This window comes from Rhodnius prolixus, unplaced genomic scaffold (genome assembly GCF_049639745.1).
Source record: "Rhodnius prolixus isolate KJV_2025 unplaced genomic scaffold, Rpr scaffold_10, whole genome shotgun sequence".
NCBI classification, from domain to species: domain Eukaryota; kingdom Metazoa; phylum Arthropoda; class Insecta; order Hemiptera; family Reduviidae; genus Rhodnius; species Rhodnius prolixus.
The window spans coordinates 6,067,523-6,095,264 of record NW_027411615.1 but is presented as its reverse complement, the minus strand read 5'-3'; the positions used below and the strand labels follow the sequence as shown (position 1 = coordinate 6,095,264).

The window sequence follows — 27,742 nt, the reverse complement described above, 5'->3', positions numbered from 1 at the left end:
TACATCTCAAATTAACACTATTCCTCTTGCTACCTAAACCAAAATTTTTCTTTACTGTTACATGAACTATTTGAATAAATTATATAATATGTATAACAAAATGTACTGCTTTTTACTTTTTTTATATATTTATAATAATATCTATTTCTTTTTCAGTCTGTTTGAAAACGAACATTTCCTACTAAGTGATGCACTTTCAATTGATCTGTTGTTACTAAGATACTTGGAAAACTTAAATAAAATGGAAAAATAAAGAAAACAAATGTAAAGAGACCGATCATGCATGATTTTTATCTCATTGTGCAAATTTGAAAAAGAGATATTACCAACGTTTAAGAAAATTAAAAAAAAAACTTATTTCAAAAATTAAATGTCTCTAACCTTTGTACAATTATCTTTATAGATACTTCCAGCAACAGAAGTAGTGTCAATTCCAATCCACAAATCAATGCTGTGCAAAGTGTTGCAATGAAAGAGATAGTTCTTATCAACACGAGCACCACTGTCTAAAACCAGAAGCCTGAAATAATGTCTATAGTTACTTATGTAATTCAAATAACTAATGATTATTCTTAAATTTTGTTAACTTCTTAAACTGTATTATAATTATTAATTCTTAAATAAAAATATTTATTTTCTAAGAACTTAATTAAATGTGTTTTCTTCTCCTATCATTTAATTTACAGTAACCTAACCTATGGTTGGGACGTGTATGTTTTTATGTCAGCTGATTCTAAGTTATCGATGATAAATAAATAAATGCATTAACCATATTTAATTTACAATAATTGAGTCTTTATTAAGTTCGACTTGTATCCAATGTAAATGTTGATATGTTGTGGAGAGGATATAGGCATGCAGCCTGAAACCTCCATTTAAATATATTTGTATAAAAAAATTTAAATTGTAAATAAACATTTTCAAATTCACATTCAAAATTGAGTCTTTATAATTGAATAATTGAATCAGCTAATTAAAAAACATTCAAGCATATTGGACATAGATAAAGAGTTACGTAAAAAATTAACAGGATGCAGGGAGACTACATAGTACACCATTAATAAAATCTAAGTAAGGTTATCCTGATGAGATATATTTATACATTTACATAAGATAGAAACTATTCAAAAAATTGATATCGTTAGCGTAGGTTCTTACCTTTTCTTAAAGAAGTTCAGAGTATACAGAAACAACACCGTTAATGAACAAAAAGTGAGTAATGGCCCAAGTTGTCAAACCAACGCTTATTATTATAATCTAAATTAACGGAGAATTAGAGACAGTTACATTATGCCCAAATTGTGGAAAAAATATTACTTTTATTGAAAACATCGGAAGTTGATATTACTCATTTCTAGGAGATTCAAGCTTTAGTGCTAGTAATATTTTTACCCAACAGAAAAACTGTCTGAACATTCACCGAAAGGGGAAGGAAGATCTTCGATTGTTCTTAACGAAAGTTGAAGTAGGTATCAATTATAATTATTTATTTTTGAATCTACCCCAAGGATTTAATTAATAAGGGGCGAGTTATGATGTGGAATTTCTGAGTTTGGATTTAAATGTCCTACTTATAGACCTATAAAAGGAACTAATTAAAATCAAGATACTTAAGGACAGGAATCAATTAAAAAAAAAAAAAAAAAAACATAGGTACACTGGGCCAACAAAGTATGTGAACACTTACCTAAATTTTAGTACTATTATTATCTTAGTAGAAACTTCTTCTTTGTTCGTTGAACTAAACGTTAAACAAAACAACACCACACACGAATGCAAAGATAGTCTTTGAGCAACAGTATAAATGTGCACAAATCGAAATTTTTACTTGGATAACAAACAGAAAAACAGTTGAATATAGTTCCAAAGAACCCTATTGAATTGTAGAAATAATATCAGTCAGTTAAAATATTAAGATACAATTTAAGTAAAGGTTCAAAAAAATTAGGATTGGATGGAGCGTTTGTCTTCCAACAAGAAAACGACCCGAAACACCGAAATAAAAACATAGGAATGGCTCTTACGTAATATAAGCCGGCGCCTAAACAACTTTTCACAATCGCCACACCTTAACCCAATCGAACATTTAATCAGTCGCCAAATAAATAAAAGAGAACTTAGAAACCGTGAACAATTAAAAAATGCTATCTTAGAAGACTGGGATAAAATACCAACGTTGACGACTACAAAATTAGTAGGATCGATGAAAGCTCGCTTCTTGGAAGTGATTAGAAACAAAGAAGTTTTTAAAATTTATAATACATGTACAATGTGTAAGAATAATTTATTATGTTCATGGTGTTCACATACATTTTTTTTCATTTGTGTGTGGTGTTGTTTTGTTTAACGTTTCATTATGATATATGCCTGTTGAAAATAATAATAATAATAATAATAATAATAATAATAATAAGGGAAGGGAGGGAAGGGATTAGCTATGAGGTTAGCATACTGGACTCCCACGCGGAGGTCCCGGGTTCGAATCCAGCAGCTGACCCTTAGATTTTCTCTTCCTAGGAGCTTCTTACAGCTCACTGTTCGGTGATGGACAGTGTTGTCTGTAACGAGAGAACACTGTCCGGAGGCCGGCAGTGCACTGGAAAAAGCTCCGGGCGCTAATGACCTCAGCTGTTGATGCGCCAAAAAAAAAAAAAAAAAAAAAAAAAAAAAAAAAATAAGGGAAGGGATTAGCTATGAGGTTAGCATACTGGACTCCCACGCGGAGGTCCCGGGTTCGAATCCAGCAGCTGACCCTTAGATTTTCTCTTCCTAGGAGCTTCTTACAGCTCACTGTCCGGTGATGGACAGTGTTGTCTGTAACGAGAGAACACTGTCCGGAGGCCGGCAGTGCACTGGAAAAAGCTCCGGGCGCTAATGACCTCAGCTGTTGATGCGCAAAAAAAAAAAAAAAAAAAAAAATAATAATAATAATAATAAAAGATTTTAAATAAAATAAATAACCCTTGTTTCTATTCTAATGAAATAGTATAATTTCATTTGAGAGAAAAAAAGTTTCTACTAAGATAAAAGTAATCAAATTAAAAGTGTTCTCTGACTTCTTTGACCCAGTGTAAACCAAGAATACTAATTTTGAACTCATAGTCGATTAAAAAAAAAGATCAAAGAATTCATCAAAAAAGTTTAGAAATCAATTTAAATACTTGTAGTGTTCAGAAAAATTAAAGAATTAACCAACACTGAACGAAGCAAGACGAAGCAATAATATTTATATTTAAGTGATAATTAAATAACATGCCGTTTTCATGCAAAAATAATAAAAATATAATTTAATTATTGATAATAAAGTCTTACCTTTTTAAAGAATATCCAAGTTCATCAGCATCTCAATACATCTGCAGTCCAATAGCACTTGACACTATTTAAAATAATTCACATTATTTACACTAAAACTATATATCACGCACTAAGTATAACATAAACTCAATTTATAAAATCGAACTTCACTTTGCCACGAACTAATATTCACCTAAAAAATCATGTTAATAAAGAGACACCACGAAAGAGTTAAAGATGGCCGACGGTAACTGGCCAGGCTGATCAGCTGGTAAGTGAAGATTATCTAAGCAGCTGATTCCAGCTGTTTTTATTTATTTATTTTCATTCATAATCTGTTAAAATAAAATGTAATTATTAAATTAAAATGATAAAAATCTTACCTACAAAATATATGTCTTTTAAAGAAGATCGTATGATTTGAATAGTGTAATTAACTCTAAGTCTACCTAATTTTGTACAGCAGCCCAACATGTCAAAATTGTCAGATATAACAGCTAAAGTTAAAAATTAAGAGGCACATCGATGTTAGAAGCTAAAAGTATTTCATTTTGAAGTGAATCTAGTTATTGAATAATAGAATAAATTTTTTAAAAATAGATGTTTTCAATTTTTAGACTATAATTGCTAAACAATCTAGCTAGACTTGGTCATTTTTTTTATAGCAGGATTGAAGATAAAGTGAAAGATGTTAGGAATCAAGAGACTATTCTTGTACACTGCTATTACTAATGCAAAGAAGTGGTCACAACCACTAAATACTTTCCTTATTTAAGTAAGAGAAAATAAAAGAATTATTTAACTGAATATATAAAACTTCCAGTTTGTCTAAGAAAAATAGAAAAAAATTGTCAAAGTTGGGTGTTCTTCAACGTTATGCTTTCTCGTACATTTTTTGACGACCAACCCTTATACAACTGTCCTATTGGGCAGTTTTAATATCACCCTAGTTTTTCCCCATGTAATGGTCAAGTCTATAACAGAAAGCAGCTTCTCAAAATACAAGTTTATGGCTTGTGTAACAAGACCCTAATCAAAAACTATCAAAATTCTACTACTTTGTGTCGGAAAGTGCACAAAAAAATTTTTTTAATTGGAGATAGGAAAATGTAATAAATAACAACAGATTGGACAAGGGAACTTAATTAAGTATGGTGTACATTAGTTTTCTGTTAGAAAAAAAGTTAGACCTCTAGCTGGATGGATATCATGGAACTGGGTTAGAAATTGAGCAAATCTTTTACACACCTTGGTTTCTGCTCAAACTGCGTTGTGAGAAACGCCTACTCAGAACTTAGAAATTTAAACACATTCACTTTGAACAAACCAAATAAAACAAGCTAACTGATCCAGATATTAACAACGGTCCCAAATAAACAAGGTGGACATTTATGTGATTTTATAAATTGTGTACATATTTAAACTATGAGTGCAAGGTTTGGAGATTTAGTTTTATCAAAGCTCAACCATTTTGATTCCTATATAACCATTATGTTTTTTGTGAAGTTCGTTTTACATTCTGCTCAAAAGAAACTTTGATAATGCTAAAATTTCTAATATCTACATAGCATTCTTAAGTATCAATTTTGTAACAAATCACAGAACACATTGAAAGCATTGTTTTAATGGTAAGATTCAGAAATAAAATATGTAAAAGAATGTTTATGACCTAATAATTCTCTTCAGTAAACCAATTTGAATACTAAAAAACCCTAACTGTCTTGGAAACATGTCAATTTCATAAACCCTTCTGATCACATTAACTCGTAATTGATAGTAGAAATATACACAAAAAATGTTGCTTACCTGCAAGAAGTCCTTAACGCAGTAATGATTATCGCTTAATGCAAATAGAGAATACAATCAGTTTTCTAAGGTTTGTAAAGTTCTCATTGTCTTAGTTACTACAGCAGCATCAACTTAAAACTATCGAATCATAAATAAAAAACCATCAAATTATGAGGTAAACAGTGATTCTAAACATGGAATTTTTTTTAAAGAAAAACTTCTTTTTAAAGTACTGACGATAAAAAATATTTATCAACGTGGGTGAAGAACATTTCAAAAAATAAATCAAATTATTACTGTGGCTACTTGATACTGTGAATATTTAGACAGTCCCGTATATCCTTTTTACCCAATTAAATTACAATTGAGAAATCAATAATTGTTGTTGAATAATCTACTTGATATAACTGTGTGATATTTATGCTCACGAATATTTCGGTAAGACGAATTCAAGACAGTAGCCGACTCTAACTTTGTCTTTTTCTACTTTAACATGCATGTACATATGGGTGATTTATCATAATTATAACAAAAAAATATTATAAATGAAGTGGCCAGCATAAGGGTCTGTGACATCTAATAAATTCTAAAAAATATTAATGAATATTAATGCAGTAAAATTACTTAAATATTAATGAAGAATTAATGAAATGTTGGGTGCTTGCTGATTTGTGTACCTTTTGGCGTTTAATTAACCCTTATACTTAACATTTTAAACTGTAAGTTTTTGTTAAAGAGATTTTTGTACCTTTTGGATAGATTTTCCTTTTTGTCTATTTTGCAAAGTTACATATCTGCTTTACAGATTTTTTTAAATTTGGATTAAGCAATTCTATCATTATAACCTAATAAGGTGGTAAGTCGGAACCGTAACTACCACTGGAAAGATCTTTTTAAAGAATGATTATAGTTGCGGTCCCCCAAACCATCCTCAATAACAACTTTTTTTAAAAAAGCGTTTTGAATAACATATTTTGAATAACATAGGTATTTTTACGTAAATAGCAAAATTAAACTGCGATTTCAGTACTTCCTTTTAAGAGGAGTGAGAAAAATAAACTGCGATTGCAGTACTTCTAGGCAAAGAGGCAAAGATTTTTTAATCTAACGACAATTCATTGATTTCAATCGGTTCACTCATTGATAATTTAAACGATTGCAGTACTTCCTCTTAGTAGGTGCAAGAGCATCAGCAACGTAGAGGAGCTTTAGCCACTTATTCGAGCTGAATTTTATCAAAATCGGACTAAGCGTTATAGAAATATTGGTAATAATAGTTTTAGAAAGGGCCTTATTTGGGTGGGGCGAACTCCCCTCCTTATGAGGCATGGCGTCGAGACTTTTAAAGTGCAAATCTGTACAAAATTTCGATTTGAATGACACTTCATTCATGAAAATCGGTTCACGTGTCGATAATTTGCAACGATTGCTATACTTCCCCTTAACAAGTGTAAGAGCTGATCGCCGCTTTAATGTTACGTAGGGGAGCCCTAACCCTATCATTCTACCAAATTTTATCAAAATCGGGCCAAGATTTACAGAGTAATTAGTAATAATAATTTTGGAGGGGGCCTTACATAAAGGGGGCTAACTCCTCTCCCATTCGATGTACAGGATCGAGACCCCTAAAAGGCACATCTACATAAAATTCCGAATCGAATGACACCTCATTCATGAAAATCGGTTCACGCGTTTAAGCGCTACGTTGTTTACAAAAAAGGTAACAACAACAACAACAAGAAGAAGAACAACAACAACAACAACAACAACAACAAGAACAAGAACATTTTTTGAAAAAGCCGTTTTTGCTCATTTTCGGCAACTTTTTTCTCGAAACCTATTAGATCTGGGTTGTTGCAAAAAAATTACAGCTATAAAGGAGGGTTTGCCCTTTATTTTAAAGAAAATTTGGGAATTTTATCTTTTGTAGAAAAAGAGAAAAAAATTATCAAAGTTGGGTGTTTTTCAACGTTACGCTTTTTCGTGCAGTTTTTGACGATCAACCCTTATACAACTGTCCTACCGGACAGTTTTAATAATAGAACCAACCAATATTGGTACAACAAGCGAGGAAAATTCTTAATAAATCTCTATAAGATGTATTGAGATTTCACTATTTACAAACTAAAATTTCCATAAGTAAATCTATAAAAACTAACGGTTTTTTAAAGTTGAAGATGTGGAGTAAAAGGTTGTCAACAAATCTAACGTTGTTCCTCAGCCATGCTAATCCATTCTATCCATCAATCAACAGTGAGACTTCAATCTTCTGCAATTATTTTATGCTAATATTGAGGGTGATAATATTATAGATTGGCTTAACGGTGACTTCGTACTTAATGCACTGCTGTCAAACTTTTATCGGATGAGAATATCACTTACTACTTACTAATAACTTCACTAAGCTCGATACCGAAAATTTAAGTTTTACTATTAATTTTGTCTTACCATTACCACAAGAAGATTTCGCAATCCTTTCTAAAACAAAGCGTCTCAACCTATCTTTTAGATTATTCAATATAGCGTTTTACATTTATTTATTTTTTAAATGTGTCCAATATTCAATCAAAACCAGCTGTACTTAAAGTAAGCAAAGAAGAATTCCCAAACTATTTTTTTTTTTTTCAGCTCTTGAAGCATTGCTCTTATTGAAGACTAGAATAACTGCAAACATATTTCTGAAACAAAACAGCATTTACAACGAAATAATTAAGATTATTTCTCTAGTTAACCATACAATATCCAGAAATAAATTTAGTTTAGTACATGCACTAATAAGTATATGAATGAATAAATAAATAAGACGAAAATAACGAAATAACATTTACTTATAAATGATATAAGGAAAGCTGTAACTGCGAAAGTAGAGGCTGATTTTCCATTTAATTCGGATCATAGACTTATAAATTGTACAATCAAATTAGAGAGAAGACCATTTAGAATTAACAAAAAGCAAGTAAGTCTACTCCCAAGAATAGAGGAGGAGCTGTCTAAATTATCACCAGGAAATGGCATGGATATTCATAAGGAATATGACGCAATAATGAAGGCGATAGAAACAGCAACTTTAAGGACATGCAAAGAAAATCAGAGGCATAAAACTCAGAATAGGAGAACTAAAAAATTATCGGATGAAACTATCAAGTTGATTGAGAAAATGGAAAAGTATAATAAAATAATTAACGTCATTTCAAAAAATCGAACACGCAGAAGTGAGGAAATTAGTAAGGAAGAAAATTAGAATGGATCTGAAAAAATATGAAGAAGAAGTGATTTTAAAAACGGTAGTGGAAGAAGGTTCGACAAAGAAGATGAAGAAAGAATTATCAAATATAAAGAAACATTGGATTCAAAAACTGGAAACGCCAGAAGGTATAATAACAGATAGAGAAAAAATATTAGAAAATATCTCAATATTTTATGAAAATATTTATAAACGGGACCGGAGTTTGGAGGATGAAAATAGAAGTAAGTTTTTAGAAAAGGAGAGGGAGGAGGAATTCTTAGCGATTCTGGAAGGAGAAGTTGAGAAAGCCATTGAGAGATTGAAATTAGGCAAAGCTACAGGGGATGACCAGATAGAGGCAGTTATGATTAAAGAAGGTAAAAATGCGCTAAGTAAAGTTTAAACCAGGCTCTTCTCTAATATTTTATTGCATGCTGTTATTCCAAGTCAATGGGAATGTAATAAGATACTCATTTTGGATAAAGGCGGTTCAAGAAATGTATTTAACAATTACCGTCCCATCAGCCTTACCTCAGTTATGTACAAATTATTTGCATACATTGTTCAAAATAGAATAAAAAATAAAATTAATGAATTCCAACCGGAAGAACAAGCAGGTTTCCTGCCTTCGTACTCAACAATTGATCACCTCCAGACAGTAAACCAGGTAGTGGAAAAATGTAGAGAGTATAGAATGGAAATATATCTAATATTTGTTGAGAGGGCATAATAACCCATTGGTTCATTGCCCACTAAACTAAATATCAAAACTTGAATTTTCCATCATTGATTTTCATCACACACGAAACTTGACAATTCCTAAAAACATTTATCGAAAACAAATACATATATCCGTTGAAAACTGAATAACATTCTACTTGATCGTAATACCTTGTAATTATTATGGGTAAGAAAAAGTAATGGAATTGTAATGAGTGCTTGGTGGATATTAAAGTAAAAGTGAAAAATTAAAGCACCAATTGACAAAGATAAGATAAATACCTTATGAAGTCGATACAAAAGGAAAGGTCTTGTTCACACACTTGCTCCAGCAAGTACTTCTCATTCTACTCTTGCATGTAGGCACTGCTACCCTCTTCATTCTTGCTACAAAACAGTCAAAAACCATTACCAGCGAAATACAGAGCTAGTAACTTCTTATCAGTTCTATCTACGAAGCCATTTAATTTTTTAATTGAATTGCCGAAATCACCATCATGGCAAAGTTTCCATACATTTAAACTTTTTTTTTTTTCAAGTCCTAAAATTTATGATATATACACTTTGTCATCTTGTTATTTTTTTCTTTCCTTGGCTATATTATAGGAAATACAACAATAACAAAAACATGAAACGATTCTCCCAAATAACATAAACAATTGTATGTAATACGTACATGGGTTATTTAATATCATTAAATAAGGTTCCTTTTTATTAAATCTATATCTGTTGATTTAATGACTCCTCAGTTACACTGTTAATGTAATATACTCGTAAGTAGTCAATTTCATGTACAGGTCTAACTCGTTCTACAAGAGAATTAAGCTTATCTTACTCATCTTCCTCGTCTTAGATTCTTGACTTATGGTTTTCGTTACTTCACTTCGATATAGAACTAACACTTCTCGAACTTTACTTTTTACAGGTGTTCCTAAAGGTTTAAGAATTTACTAATCTGATGAGGATCAGTTCACGAATAATAATCAGTAGTGTGTTTATATCCCTTATCGGTTTCGGTCTTTCAACCATCTCAGAGGTAGAATAACCAGATCAGAGTAAAGATTTCAACTTCATTTACACTGCCCTGCCGCACTACAGTTACTAACTGAGCTGACTGTTTAAGAGAGGTTACGTGGTGTTATCCAAAATATTAACGAATTGTCAAACATCTGTAAAAATTATGAATTAAAATAATTGAAATCTAATACATGTTATAAGGATATTTTTTTTTTTAATTCTGTGCGAGTAATAATTATTTTAAAACTGAATAGTTGGAAATGTATTTTATACGAGGGAGGCGCGAGAATTTAAGTTTAAAACTCGGACATTGTTGATTTTCACTTCGAAATAATTATTGTTAAGTAAAATATGAATGAATATACGATTCTAATATTTTAAAAAAATAGTAAAATCTTCAGAGGAAAACTTTTAATCAGCGTAGAACATGCAATATGCTGGTATACTCAAGCTTTGTGAATGGCTTTCTGTTTACATATCTCTAATACTTACAATTCTATCCGTAGCAGAAACACTTCAGTTTTTATAAAACAGAAACTTTATGAAATTGGTTCTTATAGGACATACAAGTGGCTCAGATTTTTCCAAAGGTTGATCTAGAAATCTTTTTGATAAGTAATCTGCAAATTGTCTTCGATGTTCTTTTTCATACTTTTAAGACAGAGTAGTATTGTACATTCACACCGAGTAGCCTACAATCTGAATTACCATTGCAAAATAAATAGAAAATTGAGAAAATCTCCTCTAAATAAGCTTTAGCGTATAAATAACTACGACAGAGATGGAACGCAAATACAGGGTAGCCCAGATTTATGTTACGATTGTAAAAAAATGCAAAAATAAGTAATTCTTGTCTAGTTTGACTGGAGAAATTGAGAATTGAATTTCAAGTTACGATTGCAAAATAAGGAGTTCTCATCTTGTTTCACTGCAAACGATTGAGATTTCTACTTCATTGCATAAATAACAAAACCAAACGTTGATTGTACACAAAAGGAAGACCGAATTTGAAGTTAGGAGTACAAAATAAAAGGAAAAATAATGAATTCTCGTCTAGTTTGTTTGGAAAGATTGAAATTTCTGCTTTATACATTTCATTATTAAGCAAGAGGTGAAATGTACACTCAGGGTAGCGCGAATGTGAAGTTACAACTCCAGAATTAATGCAAAAATTAGGAATTCTCGTTTAGAGTTACCGCAAGGATGTATTATGAGTTCTACTTCAGTGAGTTAATAATTAAGCCAGATGTGGAATGTATACTCAGGGTTGTCTGAATTTCTAATTACGATTGCAATATTAGTGAAAAAATATGAAAATTTCGTCGATAGTTACTGGAAAGATGGAGATCTTGGCTTCGGTGAATCAATAACTAAGCTTAAGTCACAGGTAGATTGTTCACACAGGGCAACCCGCATTTGAAGTTATGATTCTAAAATGAATGGAAAGATAAAAAATTCTTGAATAATTTAAAGATAATATTAAGATTTCTGCTTTATACATTTAATTACAAAGCAAGAAGTGGAATGTTCACAACAGAATATGAAGTTACGTCTGAAAAATGAATGTATAAATAAGGAATTGTCACGTAGTTTTAAGGAAAAGAATGAGATTTCTGCTTTAGTGCTTTAATAACTAATCTAGACGTGAAATGTTCACTCCGGTTTGCCCTAATCTGACGTTTGTTTTGCAAAATTATTGGAAAAATATGGAATTTCCGACAAGCGGCGTAGCCACTTTGGACAATCGAATTCGCACTTGAATTTCGAATCACAATTACAAAATAATTGAAAAATATGAAATTCTTGTCTAGTTTTGGACAAACGTATTTGATTTCTGATTCACAATATTATTAACTAAGACATTGTTGGATCGTACACCTAGGGTAGACTTTAATTAGAAATTAAGTTTCAGAATTAATGGGAAAATTAAGAATTCTCGTGTAGTTTGACTGGAAACATTGAGGTAGGTTACTTAATATCCTTAAATGTGGTTCCTTTTTAATAAATCTATATCTGTTGATTTAATGACCCCTTAGTTATAATGTTAGTCTAATATATGTAAGTAGTCAATGTCATGTTGAGGTCTAATTTGTTCTACAAGGGAATTAAGCTAACCGTAGTCATCTTCCAAGTCTTGTGGCTTTCGTTACTTCGTTTCTATACAGAATTAACACTTCTCGAACTTTACCATTTACAGGTCTTCATAAAGGCTAAAGAACTTACTAATCTGATAAGGAAATTTAAAATATGGCATTTTCATAATTTTACTAGAATACTCATGTTACCGTAGGGCAATGCTAGATTGTATACACTAAGTCAATCTATTTCTAGAAACAAAAAAGAAAAACCATTGGAATCTTTTCATCTAACTTTACAGGAATGATGTTGCTCCTGGATTTAATAGTTAACACTAAAGCCAACGCTAGATTGTACTATTTAAGTCCATTTATCTATTTCTCTGATATCCAATGTTGTTTACTTCTTGTGTATCGAAATTGATCGACCCAATATACAAAATCTAGAACTTCAACTTTTTCCAATCGATTATACTTTATTTTTTCCAATCTCACTGTTGAAAAAAGATCGTACCTACACGTATATTGTAACATCAGCGTTGATAGTAAATATCAAATACAAAACAAGAGTGTTCGAGTGAAATTAGAAGACGATTTGTACTTTTTCCAATGGTTTTTACTTCTTGTTTTTCAAACTAGATCGAGCTAATTAGCACAATCTTGGAATGGCTAATCAAACACGGAAACAGCTATATCATGTGAAATTAAGAAATAAATTCAACTTTTTCTAATGGATTATACTTTATATTTTTCAAAATTGATCGCTGCATTTCAGTGAAATTAGGAGACTCTTTTCACTTTTTTCAATACTTTTTACTTCATAATTAACAAAAGAGATCGGTCCCATTATGTTTAATGTATCATTAGACTTTATATTAACTATAAAATGCAGAAACATCAGCATTCCTGTGAAATTATGAGAAAATTTTCATTTTTTCCAATAGTCATTTCTTCATACTTAAACGTACCTACATCTACATTCTTACATAGGCCTTAATATTAACTATCAACTACAAAACAGGAGTGTTCGAGTGAAATTAGAGGACGATTTCTACATATAGTATTTGATTCTTGTTTTTCACAACAGATCATCCCTTGCTGTATAAACTAGAATAGCCTTACTATTAACTAATTTAAACAGAAACCACTGCATCTCAGTGAAACGGTGATAGAAGTTCAATTTTTTCAATTTGCTTTTTAGTTTCTGTTTTTAAAAAATGAAAGACTTTACAATTACAATCTAGCATTGGTCATAATGCTATCAAATAAGCGAAATTTTTACTTTTTCTAGAGCTTTTTACTTCTTACTTTTAAAAAAAGATCGTACCTACATGTATATTTTACCATTAGCCATGTATCATGTATCTACAAAATATGTAGATGAAGAACTTTCATTGTTTGGCTCAGTAAATTTAAATCACAATGTTTAGTTAAATATTAACTTTATTGCAATGATAAATTTTGTATAGCATAATTCAGAAATACTTCATGTTGAACAGATTCAACTATGTGCAATTTTTATTTTAATCTTATATTGAATTTACAACTGCAACGGTTGTTGCAACAAGCAAATGTGGTACATGATTAAAAAAATATGACATGAAAATATATGAGTGAAGAAGGCACCCAGTGATGTCACTCCATTATCTTGGACATATGTATGGACATTATATTATCAATCAAGTTAATTTTATTAATAAATAATAAGGGTATTTTTTGGAAATTTATTTCCTTTATTGAATGAAAAGGTTTAAGTACTTTATCAATTGTTGTAGATGTTTTTCTCTAGTTTCTCAATTCAAGGTAAAATTCAAAATGCACTGTAATTTAATTAAACATTTCGGATTTTCAGATTAAACACTGCTGATACTACAGCACTGCCTTCAAAACTGTTCATCAATAGAAGACCAGGTGGAAAAGAGGTAAATCATTTATCTAAGAAAATATACCTACTGATTTGATTAGGAATCAGTTAATTAAACAAGTATGTAGTTACTGTATTAATGTGACTGTATGTTTACAGTCATAGTTGGGAAAAATTTCTAAACACAGCTCCACTAGACTTATGTAGGACTTCCTTTCACTCACATCTACTCATATTGACGACTCCTTTCATTGGTTAAATATGTGTTTCAGAAGGTCCTGTATAAGTCTTGAGAGTCACCAGTCAATTGAAGTTTTCCCAAACACTGTAAAGATTTTATTAAACTTATTGTAAATTTTTTTTATAAATTATTTTTAATAAAAAAAATAGTTAATTAGTAATATTGTATTTATTTTTCCTTTTAATCTCTTAAATAATAAGAAATTAAAAATAATGAAAAAAATACGAAAAAAGAAAACAAAAAAAATAGTTAAAAAAGGCCTCCAAAGTCTAGAAAAAGGAATCTAATCGTTAAAATAGTGATTTTTCCGTTAACTAGGAGTGACTGTACGAACTGCAATTCATTCGTTATTAACTCCATTGTTTTTATTAATTATTATGTAGCTCGAGTTTTTTTTTAATTAGGCAACATTATATTTAGATGGCATTAGGTATGTGCTAATTAATGATACCGGAAGTAAGATAAAATAAATTGTTTTATGCTGAGAAAAATGCATAAAATGTTTCTTGCTTCTCGAGTGTGCACTAGTACTGCTAGAGTATATAGGTGAGTGATTTTGCAGGGTGCGGAGGGCGGGGTAATTAATATTTTAAATAAATCACTTATATGTACCTTATTTCATATTTGGTGTTAAAAGTTTTTTTATAATTCTTATAGAAGAACTTTCATCTATATTTGTGATAGTAATTATTCATATTTTAGAATAATTCTTACTTTTACTAGACAGACATATCTAATGGTACCTATATTTGACGATTCGAATATTTTTTTTTTATAATTCTTAAAGAAGAACTTTAATGTACGACAGTGATTTTTAGACTTGGCAAGGCATATGTAATCATACCTTTTTCATATTTGAAGATTGACATGTGGCACAAGAGTAGATTAAGTTTAAGGTGACGAGTGACGAGCAACCCTGTCCCCTTCAATGCTCAAGTCGTACTGAAGAGAAATCTTAACAGGTGTACATAGTTTTAGTGCTACCTGGTGGCAAATAAGTAAACTAAAATGTGTTTATATATTTGACAGGTCCAGTAAGTGCTGCTACCTTGTGGCCATTTTTGAAACTAATTTTTCTTTTTTATTTTTTACAATGGCGTTTACTGCTGGATTTTCTGAATAGATCGACCTAACATATACATTCCAGGATTGCCTTTAATGTTAACTATCAAATGCAGAAACATTACATCGAAATCAAGAGGCTCATTCCAATGGTTTTTTTTTATCCTTTTTTAAAAGGTTTTCTTTTTTATTTCTTCCATTCTGCAGCTATTTTCAGGTTCTCCTTTTTATTCTTTTTTTTTTTTTAATTAAACGCTTTTTAACAATAATCTGTAAAAACATGTTAATAAAACATCTTAAACAGTTTATTTTTATTTTTGGAAATTATTTGTTTAATCGTGTTGACTGCTCGCTATCGAAGTTTTTTGAACTTTTTCCTTTTTTTTGAGATGGAAAGAAGGATAAATAAGATTCTTTTATTAAATTTATAATTTTTTTTTATACAGCAAACAAATTAAAATTGTATTAAAAACAAAGAACATGTAATTTGAAGTAAAAATTCTAACATTACATTGTGAAATTAACGTGCATATTACATACAGTTTGATTTATAATTGATTCTTCACAAAAATCTCCTAGGATAGATGATTTACATCTATTTCACTTGGGCTTCTATTGATGAACAGTTTTGCAGGCAGTACTCCAGTATCAGAGGTATTTAATCTGAAAATCAAGATTCTACACAATCAACTATATTTATGAACTTAAGAAAATTAGTTTAGCTTAAATTAAGAACATAGAAAAAAAAAACATTTATAATAATTGATTATGTATTCATAAAAATTAAATAAATGTGACTGCAATAAAAGTAAAGCATTGATATGAAAGTTTAAATCGTTTTTTAAAGAACCTAATCCTTTCTTTCAAAGAAAAATGAAATATATTTCCAAAAAAACACTTATTATTTATTAAAAAGATTACGTTGATTGATAATACAACAAACATGCTACTAATATTCTATTTTGTTTTTTCGCCAGCAGAATGTATAGGATTAGGCAAATCCATGATTGATAAAGTTGTCCTTGATCTTTACTTCGCAAACTCTTATTTCTTCGGACATCATTGTAATATCCAGGGCAATCACAAAGGTTCAGATTAAGAAAATTATCTTCCAAGTCTTGCAGCTTTCTTTAGTTAATTTGTTGAACATAGAACTAACTCTTCTCGCACTTGTCTTCATTATTACACGTTCAAGTTGGTTGTCGGACTTTTCAGAAGCTTCGTAGTACATAATGATTCATCGATCATCTGTGGTTATTCTGATTTTTAATACTAGTTTTCACAGGTTGAACACGATTCTAATTATTTAAAAAATGCGTAAATTAGTAAAATCTTTAAAGGAAAACTTTTATTCAGCAATATACTGGTATATTCAAGCTTTTTGTTTGCTTATTTCTAATACATTTCTATCCGTAGCAGAAACCCTTCAAGTTTAATAAGACTGAAAATAAACTATTTAAATGCACAACAGTACATTGACCAAGTAATAGCTCTAAGTAAAACTACCTGTCAAACAAAACTACTTCAAATTTAACAATAACTTTTACCTAGCTAATGACGGATTGTTTTTTTGTTTTAAACTTCTCTTTTTTATTTTCTTAATTAATATATGTATTTATGTACTATAATAGAATACTAATGTATGTAAAAAAAAATAGGTATGCCAATAAATAGCTTTTTTTTAAAAAATTAGGGTTTTTTTCTGCTCCTAAATAAAACGATTTTTTTGTATACAATAGTAAAAAATTCGCATAATTATTTAGATTGCGATATTAATATGCATATTACATATTACAAATAATTAATACACTTTTTAGTAATTGATTTATGACGAAAGTTATTTGTACATTTTCACTGGATGTTTTCTCAACGTCTTTTTCATTTTTTCTTCATTTGATGGACAGTATTGCAGGTAGTACTCCCAGTATTGGCTGTTTTCAATCTGGAAATCATCATAATTCAGTTAATCAAGTTAATCTTGAATAAATCTCCTTAACAAAAACTTACAGTTTAAAAAGTTAAGTATAAGGGTTGATTGAACGCCAAAAGGTACACAAATCAGCTAGTATCCAACATTCCATTAATGCTTAATTGATATTATTTAAGTAATTTTACTACATAAATTTTCATTAATATTTTTTAAGAATTTATTAGATGTCACAGACCCTTATGCTGGCCAGTTCATTCATCATATTTTTTTGTTATAATTGTGATAAAATGTATATTACATCTTCGTTATTAAATAGATACTTTATTTTAACTCTATTCCAAATTATACTTCTGATTTCTCTTTAATCTGCCCTTTATTCTGAAGTTGTCATATAGGGCGTTTAATCAACCCTTATACTTAACATTTTAAACTGTAAGTTTTTGTTAAGGAGATTTTTGTACCTTTTGGATAGATTTTCCGTTTTGTCTATTTGGAATGTTACATATCTGCTTTACAGATTTTTTTAAAATTTGGAATAAGCAATTCTATCATTATAACCTGATAAGGTGTTAAGTCGGAACCATAACTACCACTGGAGAGATCTTTTTAAAGATTGATTATAGTTGCGGTCCCCCAAACCATTCTCAATAACAATTTTTTTGAAAAAGCGTTTTGAATAATATAGGAAGGTATTTGTACATAAATAGCAAAATTAAACTGCGATTTCAGTACTTCCTTTTAAGAGGAGTAAGAAAAATAAATTGCGATTGCAGTACTTCTCCCTAAAAGGCAAAGAGGCAAAGATTTTTTAATCGACAATTCATTGATTTAAATCGGTTCACTCATTGATAATTTAAACGATTGCAGTACTTCCTCTTAGTAGATGCAAGAGCATGATAGCACTTCACAGCAACGTAGAGGAGCTTTAACCACTTATTCGAGCTGAATTTTATCAAAATCGGGCTAAGCGTTATAGAAACATTGGTAATAATAGTTTTAGAAAGGGCCTTATTTGGGTGGGCCGAAACCCCCTCCTTATGAGACACTGCGTCGAGACTTTTAAAGTGTAAATCTGTACAAAATTTCAATTCGAATGACACATCATTCATGAAAATCGGTTCACGTGTCGATAATTTGCAAAGATTGCTATACTTCCCCTTAACAAGTGTAAGAGCTGATCGCCGCTTTAATGTTACGTAGGGGAGCCCTAACCCTATCATTCTACCAAATTTTAACAAAATCGGGCCAAGATTTACAGAGTAATTAGTAATAATAATTTTGGAGGGGGCCTTACATAAAGGGGGCTAACTCCTCTCCCATTCGATGTTCAGCGTCGAGACCCCCAAAAGGCACATCTACATAAAATTCCAAATCGAATGACACCTCATTCATGAAAATCGGTTAGCGCGTTTAGGCGTTACGTTGTTTACAAAAAAGGTAACAACAAGAACAACAACAATTTCTGAAAATGCCGTTTTTGCTCATTTTCGGCAACTTTTTTCTCGAAACCTACTAGAACTGGGTTGTTACAAAAAAATTACAGTTATAAAGGAGGGTTTGCCCTATAATTTAAAGAAAATTTGAGAATTTTATCTTTTATAGAAAAAGTGAAAAAAATTGTCAAAGTTGGGTGTTTTTCAACGTTACGCTTTTTCGTGCAGTTTTTGACGATCAACCCTTATACAACTGTCCTACCGGACAGTTTTAATAAACGTTCTATTCAAGATACTACAAATAAAACAAGTGTTTTAATTAGATGTAATAAATGATTGATTAGGCTACCTGATTAACAACTCCACTAGTTGGCATGTAGTAGGTACATAGATTTTCTTATTTGTTTTGACCAGGATGTAGAAATAGATCCGAATCACCTTAAACTTTTGTGCGACGTGCAGAAGGGCCACGATTGGTACTGTGAACTAGAGCATTACGACAAGGCCCTAAGGACAAAGGCACTGGATAAAGAAAACAAAATATACATCAACAACAATTGGAACTTACAAATTAATATTAGGTTTTACTATTATTTTGATTCTTTTTTTTAACGAACTTTTGATATTAAAAACGATGCGGCTTGTCCTCATATATCAATATAATATTAAATATCCATTAACCAGGTAATAAAAATACCAACTTTAAACAAAAATTGTTCATTTAAAAGTTAAAATGCAATGAAGGAGATTCTAATTAAGTGAGGTTCGTTACCGATGTTATAGTTTTACAGTAACAGGATTTAAGTAACTTATCGTATGGCATTTTTCTTAACAGAAACTTACAGTTTTAAAAGTAAAGTTTTCGGGTTGATTTGTGAACCAAAATTTCATTCATACATCAGCTCATAACTTCACAAGTTATGAATAGGCTAATAAATTTTATTTCATTTTTATAATAATAACGTTTAAACGATTTTACTACTATAATTTTCATTAATATTGTTTAGAATTTATTAAATATCATAGACTCATGCTGGGCATTCATATACTAAATAATAGTTCAGTAAAGTGTAGTCCACCATTAAACTAAGATTGACTATAATAGGAGGTATCAAACTATTATTATTAAATGTTTAAAATTGTTAAATAACAGCCCTATTTAAAAGAACATACTAAAAGAACCGAATCGAGTGACACCTCATTAATGAATATCGGTTTACGCGTTTAGTTACTACGTTTTTACAAAAAAATAAGATGAATTTTTAAAAGTACCGTTTTTCCAACTTTTTTTTTTGTAACCTATGTAGTTGTATAAGTTTACACTTGCATACAAGTATATGTCCTGTATTTTCTGAAAGTTTGGGAAGTTTATCTTTTATAGAATAAAAATGGTCAAAGTTGGGTATATTTAATTAAACGTTACGCTTTTTGTGCACTTTCTGGCGTTCAACCCTTTTGCAATTGTCTTACCAAATTTTGAATATAACCCTCATCAACCCAGAATAAAGAAATAAATGTATTTAGCCAAAATACCATTTAAATTGGATGCATAATTTAACACATTTTGTATGCTATCGTATTGCGTAATTAATCTATTGAAAGGTATACTTACTGAATAAATTAAACTCTCAGTTTGAAGCATTTTTTCTTCCATTTTCCTTTGTTTGCAGTTTTCATTAAGTTTCCTTGTTTGTAATGGTTGCAAATTTGTACAATTGGATTCAAATCTTTTGTAATATTTATTGCTGCAAACCGTAAAATGTATGCAGGAACTTACAGCAGGAACAAAAGTGAAAATAATAGAAGTAACTGTGGCAGGAACTAATGATTGTTTTTAAAAAGTATTACTCTACCGCGCATGCACTTAAAATAAATAGGCCATACCTCCGTGGACTATTGTAAAGATTAACCATCCATGGGCCTTGCCAACGCTATACCACCTTAAGCAGATAATGCCCATTTTCATGTGAAGTGGTTACCTCTACGATCTCTTCACTACAACAGCAATACGCCGGTAAATGCAAGTCGATTCTCATCCATTCTATTTAGGGGTATAAAGAAGTCAAGGAAATCTATATGTGTACCTCTATGCTGAGGAACTGTGTTCATGATGTTTTATTATTTCTTATGAAATACGAGTAGTATTAGTAATACATCAGACAACCTTTTTTTCATTTTCTCCATTGAAATAGGAAGTAAGTTTAAATTTGATTAAAGAATTCAACGTCAAACTATGCAATTTTCAAGTTATAATTCTTATATTAGATTGTAAAATAAACATGCGTTATTAATACCTAATACTCTTTTTATTAATTGATTCCTACCCAAATTTGTTGATATATTTTCATTAGATAGATGTAATTTGTCTTTTGCTTTCATTAATGAAAACAGTTTAGTAGGCAGTACTAAATCTGGAAATCTAATGTAATTAAAAGGAAGTGCTTACTGAGTGTTATCTTTAATTAAGAGGCTAGAGAAAAACATTTATAACAATTGTAAAAGTGTTTTTTTCTCCAATGATAATAAAATGAATGCCAAAAAAATACCTCATATCTACGGCCGTGCTGCTTGAACTATAAAGGGCCCGTTAAAAAAAATCATTTCATGTGAAAGCTGAGCTTAACGGGGCTGCAAGTTAACAAAAGATCGAGAAAGCCAGAGGACGAAAACTCTGAATAAAAAGAAAAAATACTACATCCTCATTAGAAAACTCACGATTTAATTCACACTATATTGATATACCATTGCAAACATAGAATTTTTCTGTTAAACTAAACCTTTTTTCAATAAAATTAAACCATTCTGCTTTCAATATTCATGGATAAAAATAATTAAGGTTCCAAAACTTTAATCAATAAAATCGTCAAAAATCTTTATTTTATTGACAATTAGGTTTATTTGTCTGAAAAAAGAAATAAAATATATAAATTCTTCAAATTTTACAAGTCAACCTTTCTTCAACGAAAGTCGAAACAATACTTAATCCGCTTCAAAGGGATCATCATAAAAAAAGGTTTTGGTTTATGATGTAATAAATACTTTGAACGTACTAAATAATGGATAAGATTTTTCATAATGGATAGGAATGACAGGTAGATTTCCATTACTTCTTTACTCTCCAGAATAGAATGGATCAGAACCATTTAATATTTTTCAACTTACTGCAGGATGTAAAGAAGGAACCGTAGTGGTAATTACTTCACAGAAAGCTGAGCATTACTGGGCTGCAAGCCGGCATAGGGTTTGAAAAGCCCGTGGATGAAAGCACTGGAAATTTAGAAAGAATACTACATTAAATAATTTTAAAACTAAATTCACACTGTGTAAGACAGCAGAAATAGGAGCATTTTTCTTTTAAGTAAATTTTGTATCACTTCAAGTACGTAGCAACTAAATTAAACCATTCTGCATTCAATTTTAATGAACAAAATTTAATTTGTTTCAAAATGATTAAACATATCTGTTCCTACTATGTTCCCATCACGCACTCCACATGCTAACTAAGTGAGGTAGGTTACATGTAGTGCAGGTTTGTTATTCCAAATGGTTATAAATTGTAAAAAAATGTGCAAAAAAATGAAATAAAAATAAATGAAACCTAGTTCTTATTAAAAAGTTCGGTAAATCTTTAGAATAGCACCCCAGAGGCGTGGCCTAATTCGAAGTGATTCTGATTCGCTGTTACTATAGAACCCGCCATATTCAAATATAAATCTATTTCTTTATTTTATATTTACACTTAAATCTAGCGGATTATATGGTAACAGCGAATCAGAATCACTTCGAATTATTTCTTTATTTCTTAATGGGGGGCTTCGCCCCCCACACCCCCTGATTTTTTTCTTAATGGGGGGCTTCGCCCCCCATACCCCCTCCTAACCTACCTAATCACCCTCAATTTTTTTATTTGTGTCACAAGATTCATTACAATAATTACACAGAACAACACAAAAGAAACTTACCTTATTCTGTGGAGTCCTTTTCCTGAGGAGGGTATACTCGTACCTGTCGAACTCCAACCTCATTCACACTACACTCATGCTTTAATTTAAAAAAAAACTGCAAATTTAAAACGCTCATACTCATAAAGTTACAAAAAAACGGCACCTCAGGTCACATACAGAGCACTCGCGGGAACTATTAATACATTAAACAGGAAGCAGTTGCTAGGCAGTAAGTGTACTGCGCATGCGTGCGAAACATAAGCGTTACGAAATTCGCACAATCCGAAACAGTTCATTCGCGGGAAGTAGTTTACATTTTCACCGGTAGGTGCGCTGTACTTCCCACCCCCTAAAAATAAACAGGCCACGCCCCCGGGGCGCTATTCTATAGATTAGCCAAAAGTTCTATACTTTTAGTGCATTTGTAACACTTTAAAATTCTAAAAATAGTGTACTTCATATGAGGGGGGGCGGTTACAAACGAAAAACACGGTCACAACTTCAATTATTATTTATGCTGGATTTTTGGTTTTTATATAAAATAATGATGTATAAATGATACATATGATATAACAAGTGCGTAAATAATCTACAAAAGAAAACTTTATAGCAGTAAATATCACGCAACAAGCTATCATAATTATGTTTGTGTGTTGGACATTTTCAACTTCCATAAAGAAAGGAGCTCAAAACTTCCAGCCACGTGAAATACAAGTAACGATCGACGCAGAAGCACCAGGAAATTACTACTGATAAACAAGAAAACGCATGACACTTAGCGGCTATTATCAAAAATATTCTTACAAAACTATGACAGAACTAAACATACAATCAGGAACTACGGACAACAAAGAACCTAGGCAGAAAATAATCACGCATTAACTAAAGCAGTTAAAGGCAACTCTACGTTAATATTAACACAGTCCGACTGTTAACAAAAAGATAGACTTCAACAACCAAAACAGGCACATAGAAGTTAATAATGACTACACAACACAATTTTAAACAAATTTAGTCAGCTATAAAAACATCTACTTCAATCATACCAAAAATGTAGTACAAAAATATGTATCCATGAATCCAACAACAGCTAACCTGAGAGCAGTTCCCTAAGTTTATAAACCCAAAATCCCTATTCAAAAAATAACAATAGCAAAAAATATCGGTTTTTATTTCAACTTATTTATTTTTATTTTTTAAAAAAAGCACTTGTTACAGTTTTGCAATTAACTTTTAGGATATTACTAAGTACTAAAGCTTCTAGCGAACACTTCAACTAGCTAAACAGATGTACGATTCGTACGAAGCAATATTGAAAGTAAGGGCTACAAACCTAGACAAAGAAATGAAATGTTAGAAGGAGAAACTAACGAATTTCTAATAAAACTAGCTTTTATTTTTTACCCTTTTTTTCTGAACTTCTATTTCCAAATATAGTCAACCTATTGTTTATGTTCAAATCCTGGCATAATAATTGAATTCTAAAAGTAGAAAATAAGGAATTTCCAGCAATAGATTTGGAAAACTAGCATTGATTTTCTTTTTTCAATTTTTCTGTACATTAAATCACAATTAGCCGACCTACTGTGCATTATCCAGACCTAGAATAAGGAATTCTTGGTACATCTAGCGATTTTTTTTTAAATAATTTTTCAATTTTTTCTGAACATCCTAAACTAGCAGACGTATTATCCAACCCATGTATATAAATAGAATGCTCGAAGAAAATCAACCCTTATACTTATCTTTTTGAACTGTAAATTTTTGTTTCTTTTGAATGGATTTTTCTTTTTGTCTGTATGTAAAATTAGATATGTTTTACAGATTTTCTTAACATTTGAAATAAGTGACTATTCACTAAAACAACAGAGAAGGAATTAGCTGAGCGGTACGCGATTACTGGATTCCAACGCGGAGATCATACGTTCGAACCCAGTTTGCTGGTCCTTAGATTTTTTCTTCCTAAAAGCTTTTTACAGCTAACTGCCTGGTGAGGTCAATGTTATCTGTAACGAGAGAGAAGTGCATGATAAAAGAGGGCAGTGGAGTGCACTGAAAAAACCTCTTGCGCGAAGAACTTCAGATAGAGAAGGTGGGATTGATGCTCCTTAAATAAAACAAATAAATTTTGAAATAAGCAATACTTTCATTATAACATGATATGGTGTAGCGGCGTTATTTACAACTGGAAAGATGGTTTAAAAGAATGCAAAGAGTTGCTGTTCCTAGAAAACTCCATAAAGACAAATTACTTCGAAAAACGTTTCGAATATAAATGTGGAAGGTATTTGTACATAAATAGCAATTTCGTTTAACAGAATTGCTCAAAATTATGGTGGAGTGGTACCAAGTTGGTGGGAAGAAAATGCAAACTCAGAAAAAAGTTATGAGGGAGAGATCCAAGCCTACCAAGCATTTTATTAAAATTATAGTTCCTAGCATATTGGCAGAAGATAGCTTTACCATGATTAAATAAATGAAAACCTACCCAAAGTCCCTAATGATCGTTTAAATTACTATAATCGTTTTAATAAGTGCTTTTATAAAACACGAAAAATTATTTGACAAATTAACAGCAACTGAAAGATACATATTAATTAATCAGCAGAAGATTCCAGTAAACAAAGCATTCCTACGACGACAAATATAAGCAATATCCACTAAATTATTATTATTAATTTCCTAGTTGCAAATTAATTTGCATCTAATTATATTAAAGAAATCAATTTAATTTTATTCATGTCATTTATAAATACAAATAAAATTTTCGCTATTTATCTTCATAATTTACTCTCTTAAGATATGATTTAAAAGAATGAAAGGACAAAAATGAAATAAGAAAGAACATTACTAAATTTTGCACATTACAAGTAGAACAGTACTAAAATTAAGTGAAAATTAATATTTGAATTTCACAAATAGCATTGGGGAACTTCTAAAAATAAGAGAAGACCAAAACACAATAACACACGATAAAATTTGGAAAAGTAATTATTGCCTAAATTGTTCTTAATCGTAGTGAACTTATAATTCCGAAAAGTGTATTGAAATTTGTGTTAAAAACTCAAAACAATATCTACTGAAGTAGTGCTTATATTTTTAGAATAAGCTGTTGATTAGATTTCAAAAGAGAAGCGTTTTGGATATTTCAGAAAATATAATCTTTTCCTTATATTTTGTAATTACTTTATTAGTATTAAAAAAATGCAAAAAGTAAAAAATGTTTATTTCCTGTACCACATTTGGAAAGTCTTCGTTCTCTTGGCTTTCTTCTGCAACTGTAAAATCCCATACATTAACGCTTCAGCTGTAGGAGGGCATCCTGGTACATAAATATCAACGGGAATAATGCGATCGGCACCCCGAACTACAGAATAGGAATAGTGATAGTAGCCACCTCCGTTTGCACAACTACCCATTGAAATGACCCATTTTGGTTCTGGCATTAGGTCGTAAGTCTTTCTTAAAGCTGGAGCCATTTTGTTCGTGACAGTACCTGCCACGATTATTACGTCTGTTTGTCGAGGGCTAGCCCGGAAAACTACTCCATATCTATCCATGTCGTACCTAGGAGCTGCAATATGCATCATTTCGACTGCACAACAAGCTAATCCAAATGTTAAGGGCCACATGGACCCTTTTCTTCCCCAATTAATTAAATCATCAAGTCGGGCAAGCGAAGTTTCTGCAAAAGTACCAGTCTTTGGAAAGGGTGAGTACGGTCTCCTTTTCAATGGTTTGTTATCTTTTATTTTAGTAGATTCTGGTTTATCCTCATCTACATTACATGATTCTGGTTTATCCTCATCTACATTAATTGATTCTGGTTTCTTCTCTTTAATTTTAAATGATTTAATGTTTAAGGATGCCTTTGATAAAAACAGAGATGGGAAACATATTTTCAAATATGTGCATGAAATTAAAAGTTTCATTATGAACACAATAAGTACTATTATACAGAACAGTTTATTCTTCAACTACTTTCAAAAAAAAAAAAAATCACTTCTAAATTAACAATATAATTCTTACAAACTCAAGAAGTAAATAAGTTCAACATACATCCCCTTATTTCATTCTTGTTGTTTCCTGAGAAGCTACCTAATAGTGATTGAATTTTTATTTTACCATATCTTTTTCACAAGTAACAGAAAGAATCTTTAATATTACGCGAGTTATTGTACATATGATTGTTACTTTACAAAAAAAAAAAAAAGTAAACAATTACATATTAAAAAAAAAAGTTTTGAAGGTAATATACTCATCAATTAAGAAGTTAATGAATTCATCATTACCAAATATACATACATAAATACTTTTTAGAGATAATTGTAAAATTGTTTTGTCGGGATTGGATCAAGTCCAATAACTAAATTACGAACTATTGTTAAGTCAACTGAGATCCCACATAAAATGAATATTTTTGTACGTCCACATGAAGTATGTCTTCATAAATGTATCCCGATTGAAAACAATTGGTGAAGGTAGAAGATACGAATTTTAAATTTAAAGTTTTCATGCTTTGAATTCAGAGTTTCATCAATTGAGTGGTCGCGTGGGGTTTATACTACCCAAAAAGATGTTTCCTATTACACTAAGTTATAGCTTTTCTCACTACTTTCAAATAGCCAAAATTTGTTTAATTCCTTTCATCACCAAATTCCATTCTTTTTTTTAACTATTGGGGTCTTAATCATCCCACGTGATGGTAAGTGTCAAGTGCCTATTTAACCCTTTCCGGACCGAATTATTATAAAGAAAAAATGCAGTCAAAAATGTAAAAATCACGACTTGTGCTGCCTCAACAGACATGAAAGAAAACTAAAAATGATGCCAATTGTATCATTTGGCCAAAATTAAGCAAGAAATAATACATTTTAAACTAGTGATGCCATATGGCATCATCGAGCTGGAAAGAGTTAAATGATAATTTGAAAGAATAAACTTAGTAAATAAATTAGCTTTATACTGAAGCAAAAACTTAAGTTGAACTTACCTACAATATTTCAAGTGCCTATCAAGAGGCTGCATTAGGCCTATTAGAAGGAATTATCACATAATACACTTCTTATTCTTATTCATTAATATGCCTGCAGGACCAATAACTTCGTTCTCTGTTTTTACGTTCTTGTGAATTCACTATCAGTTGAC

General features: G+C 30.7%; 2 protein-coding genes across 24 annotated transcripts; both read right to left on the bottom strand.

The window, feature by feature from the left end:
• On the bottom strand, nucleotides 1-27,728 carry LOC141457356 (uncharacterized). Of its 23 annotated transcripts, none has more exons than XR_012460330.1 (7): nucleotides 27,588-27,722; nucleotides 9,311-9,415; nucleotides 7,242-7,760; nucleotides 5,101-5,220; nucleotides 3,313-3,629; nucleotides 382-520; nucleotides 1-33 (listed from the first exon to the last, which is right to left on the bottom strand). XR_012460330.1 is itself a non-coding variant. In XM_074134238.1 (6 exons), the coding sequence occupies exons 4-6, from the start codon at nucleotides 19,024-19,026 to the stop codon at nucleotides 15,863-15,865; spliced, it is 210 nt and encodes a 69-aa protein (XP_073990339.1). In that variant the 5' UTR covers nucleotides 19,027-19,172; nucleotides 20,263-20,395; nucleotides 22,613-24,600; nucleotides 27,588-27,722; the 3' UTR covers nucleotides 15,512-15,862. The 23 variants fall into 23 exon arrangements, 9 of the variants coding, with proteins under 9 accessions (XP_073990339.1, XP_073990335.1, XP_073990336.1 ...); XR_012460332.1 differs by lacking the exon at nucleotides 27,588-27,722 and having other exon boundaries at nucleotides 5,101-5,134; nucleotides 7,242-7,351; nucleotides 7,531-7,760; nucleotides 9,311-10,170; XR_012460324.1 differs by lacking the exon at nucleotides 27,588-27,722 and adding an exon at nucleotides 9,705-10,166 and having other exon boundaries at nucleotides 9,311-9,569.
• On the bottom strand, nucleotides 25,803-27,555 carry LOC141457352 (NADH-quinone oxidoreductase subunit B 2-like). The gene has a single exon (XM_074134227.1). It carries the CDS (start codon nucleotides 26,524-26,526, stop codon nucleotides 25,819-25,821), a length of 708 nt encoding a protein of 235 aa, XP_073990328.1. The 5' UTR covers nucleotides 26,527-27,555; the 3' UTR covers nucleotides 25,803-25,818.
• Nucleotides 27,729-27,742: the final 14 nt, after the last annotated feature.

Bases quoted from the DNA above. Each gene is read 5' to 3' on its own strand.
- LOC141457356 (XM_074134232.1), bottom strand. From the start codon at position 27,622: ATGCAGCCTCTTGATAGGCACTTGAAATATTGTAG. The intron at 17,230-20,262 runs GTAAGTATACCT...GATGATTTCCAG, and splicing joins CTGAGAGTTTAATTTATTCA to ATTGAAAACAGCCAATACTG. The intron at 15,951-17,134 runs GTACAAATAACT...CTTGATTTTCAG, and splicing joins AGAAAACATCCAGTGAAAAT to ATTAAATACCTCTGATACTG.
- LOC141457352 (XM_074134227.1), bottom strand. From the start codon at position 26,526: ATGAAACTTTTAATTTCATGCACATATTTGAAAATATGTTTCCCATCT.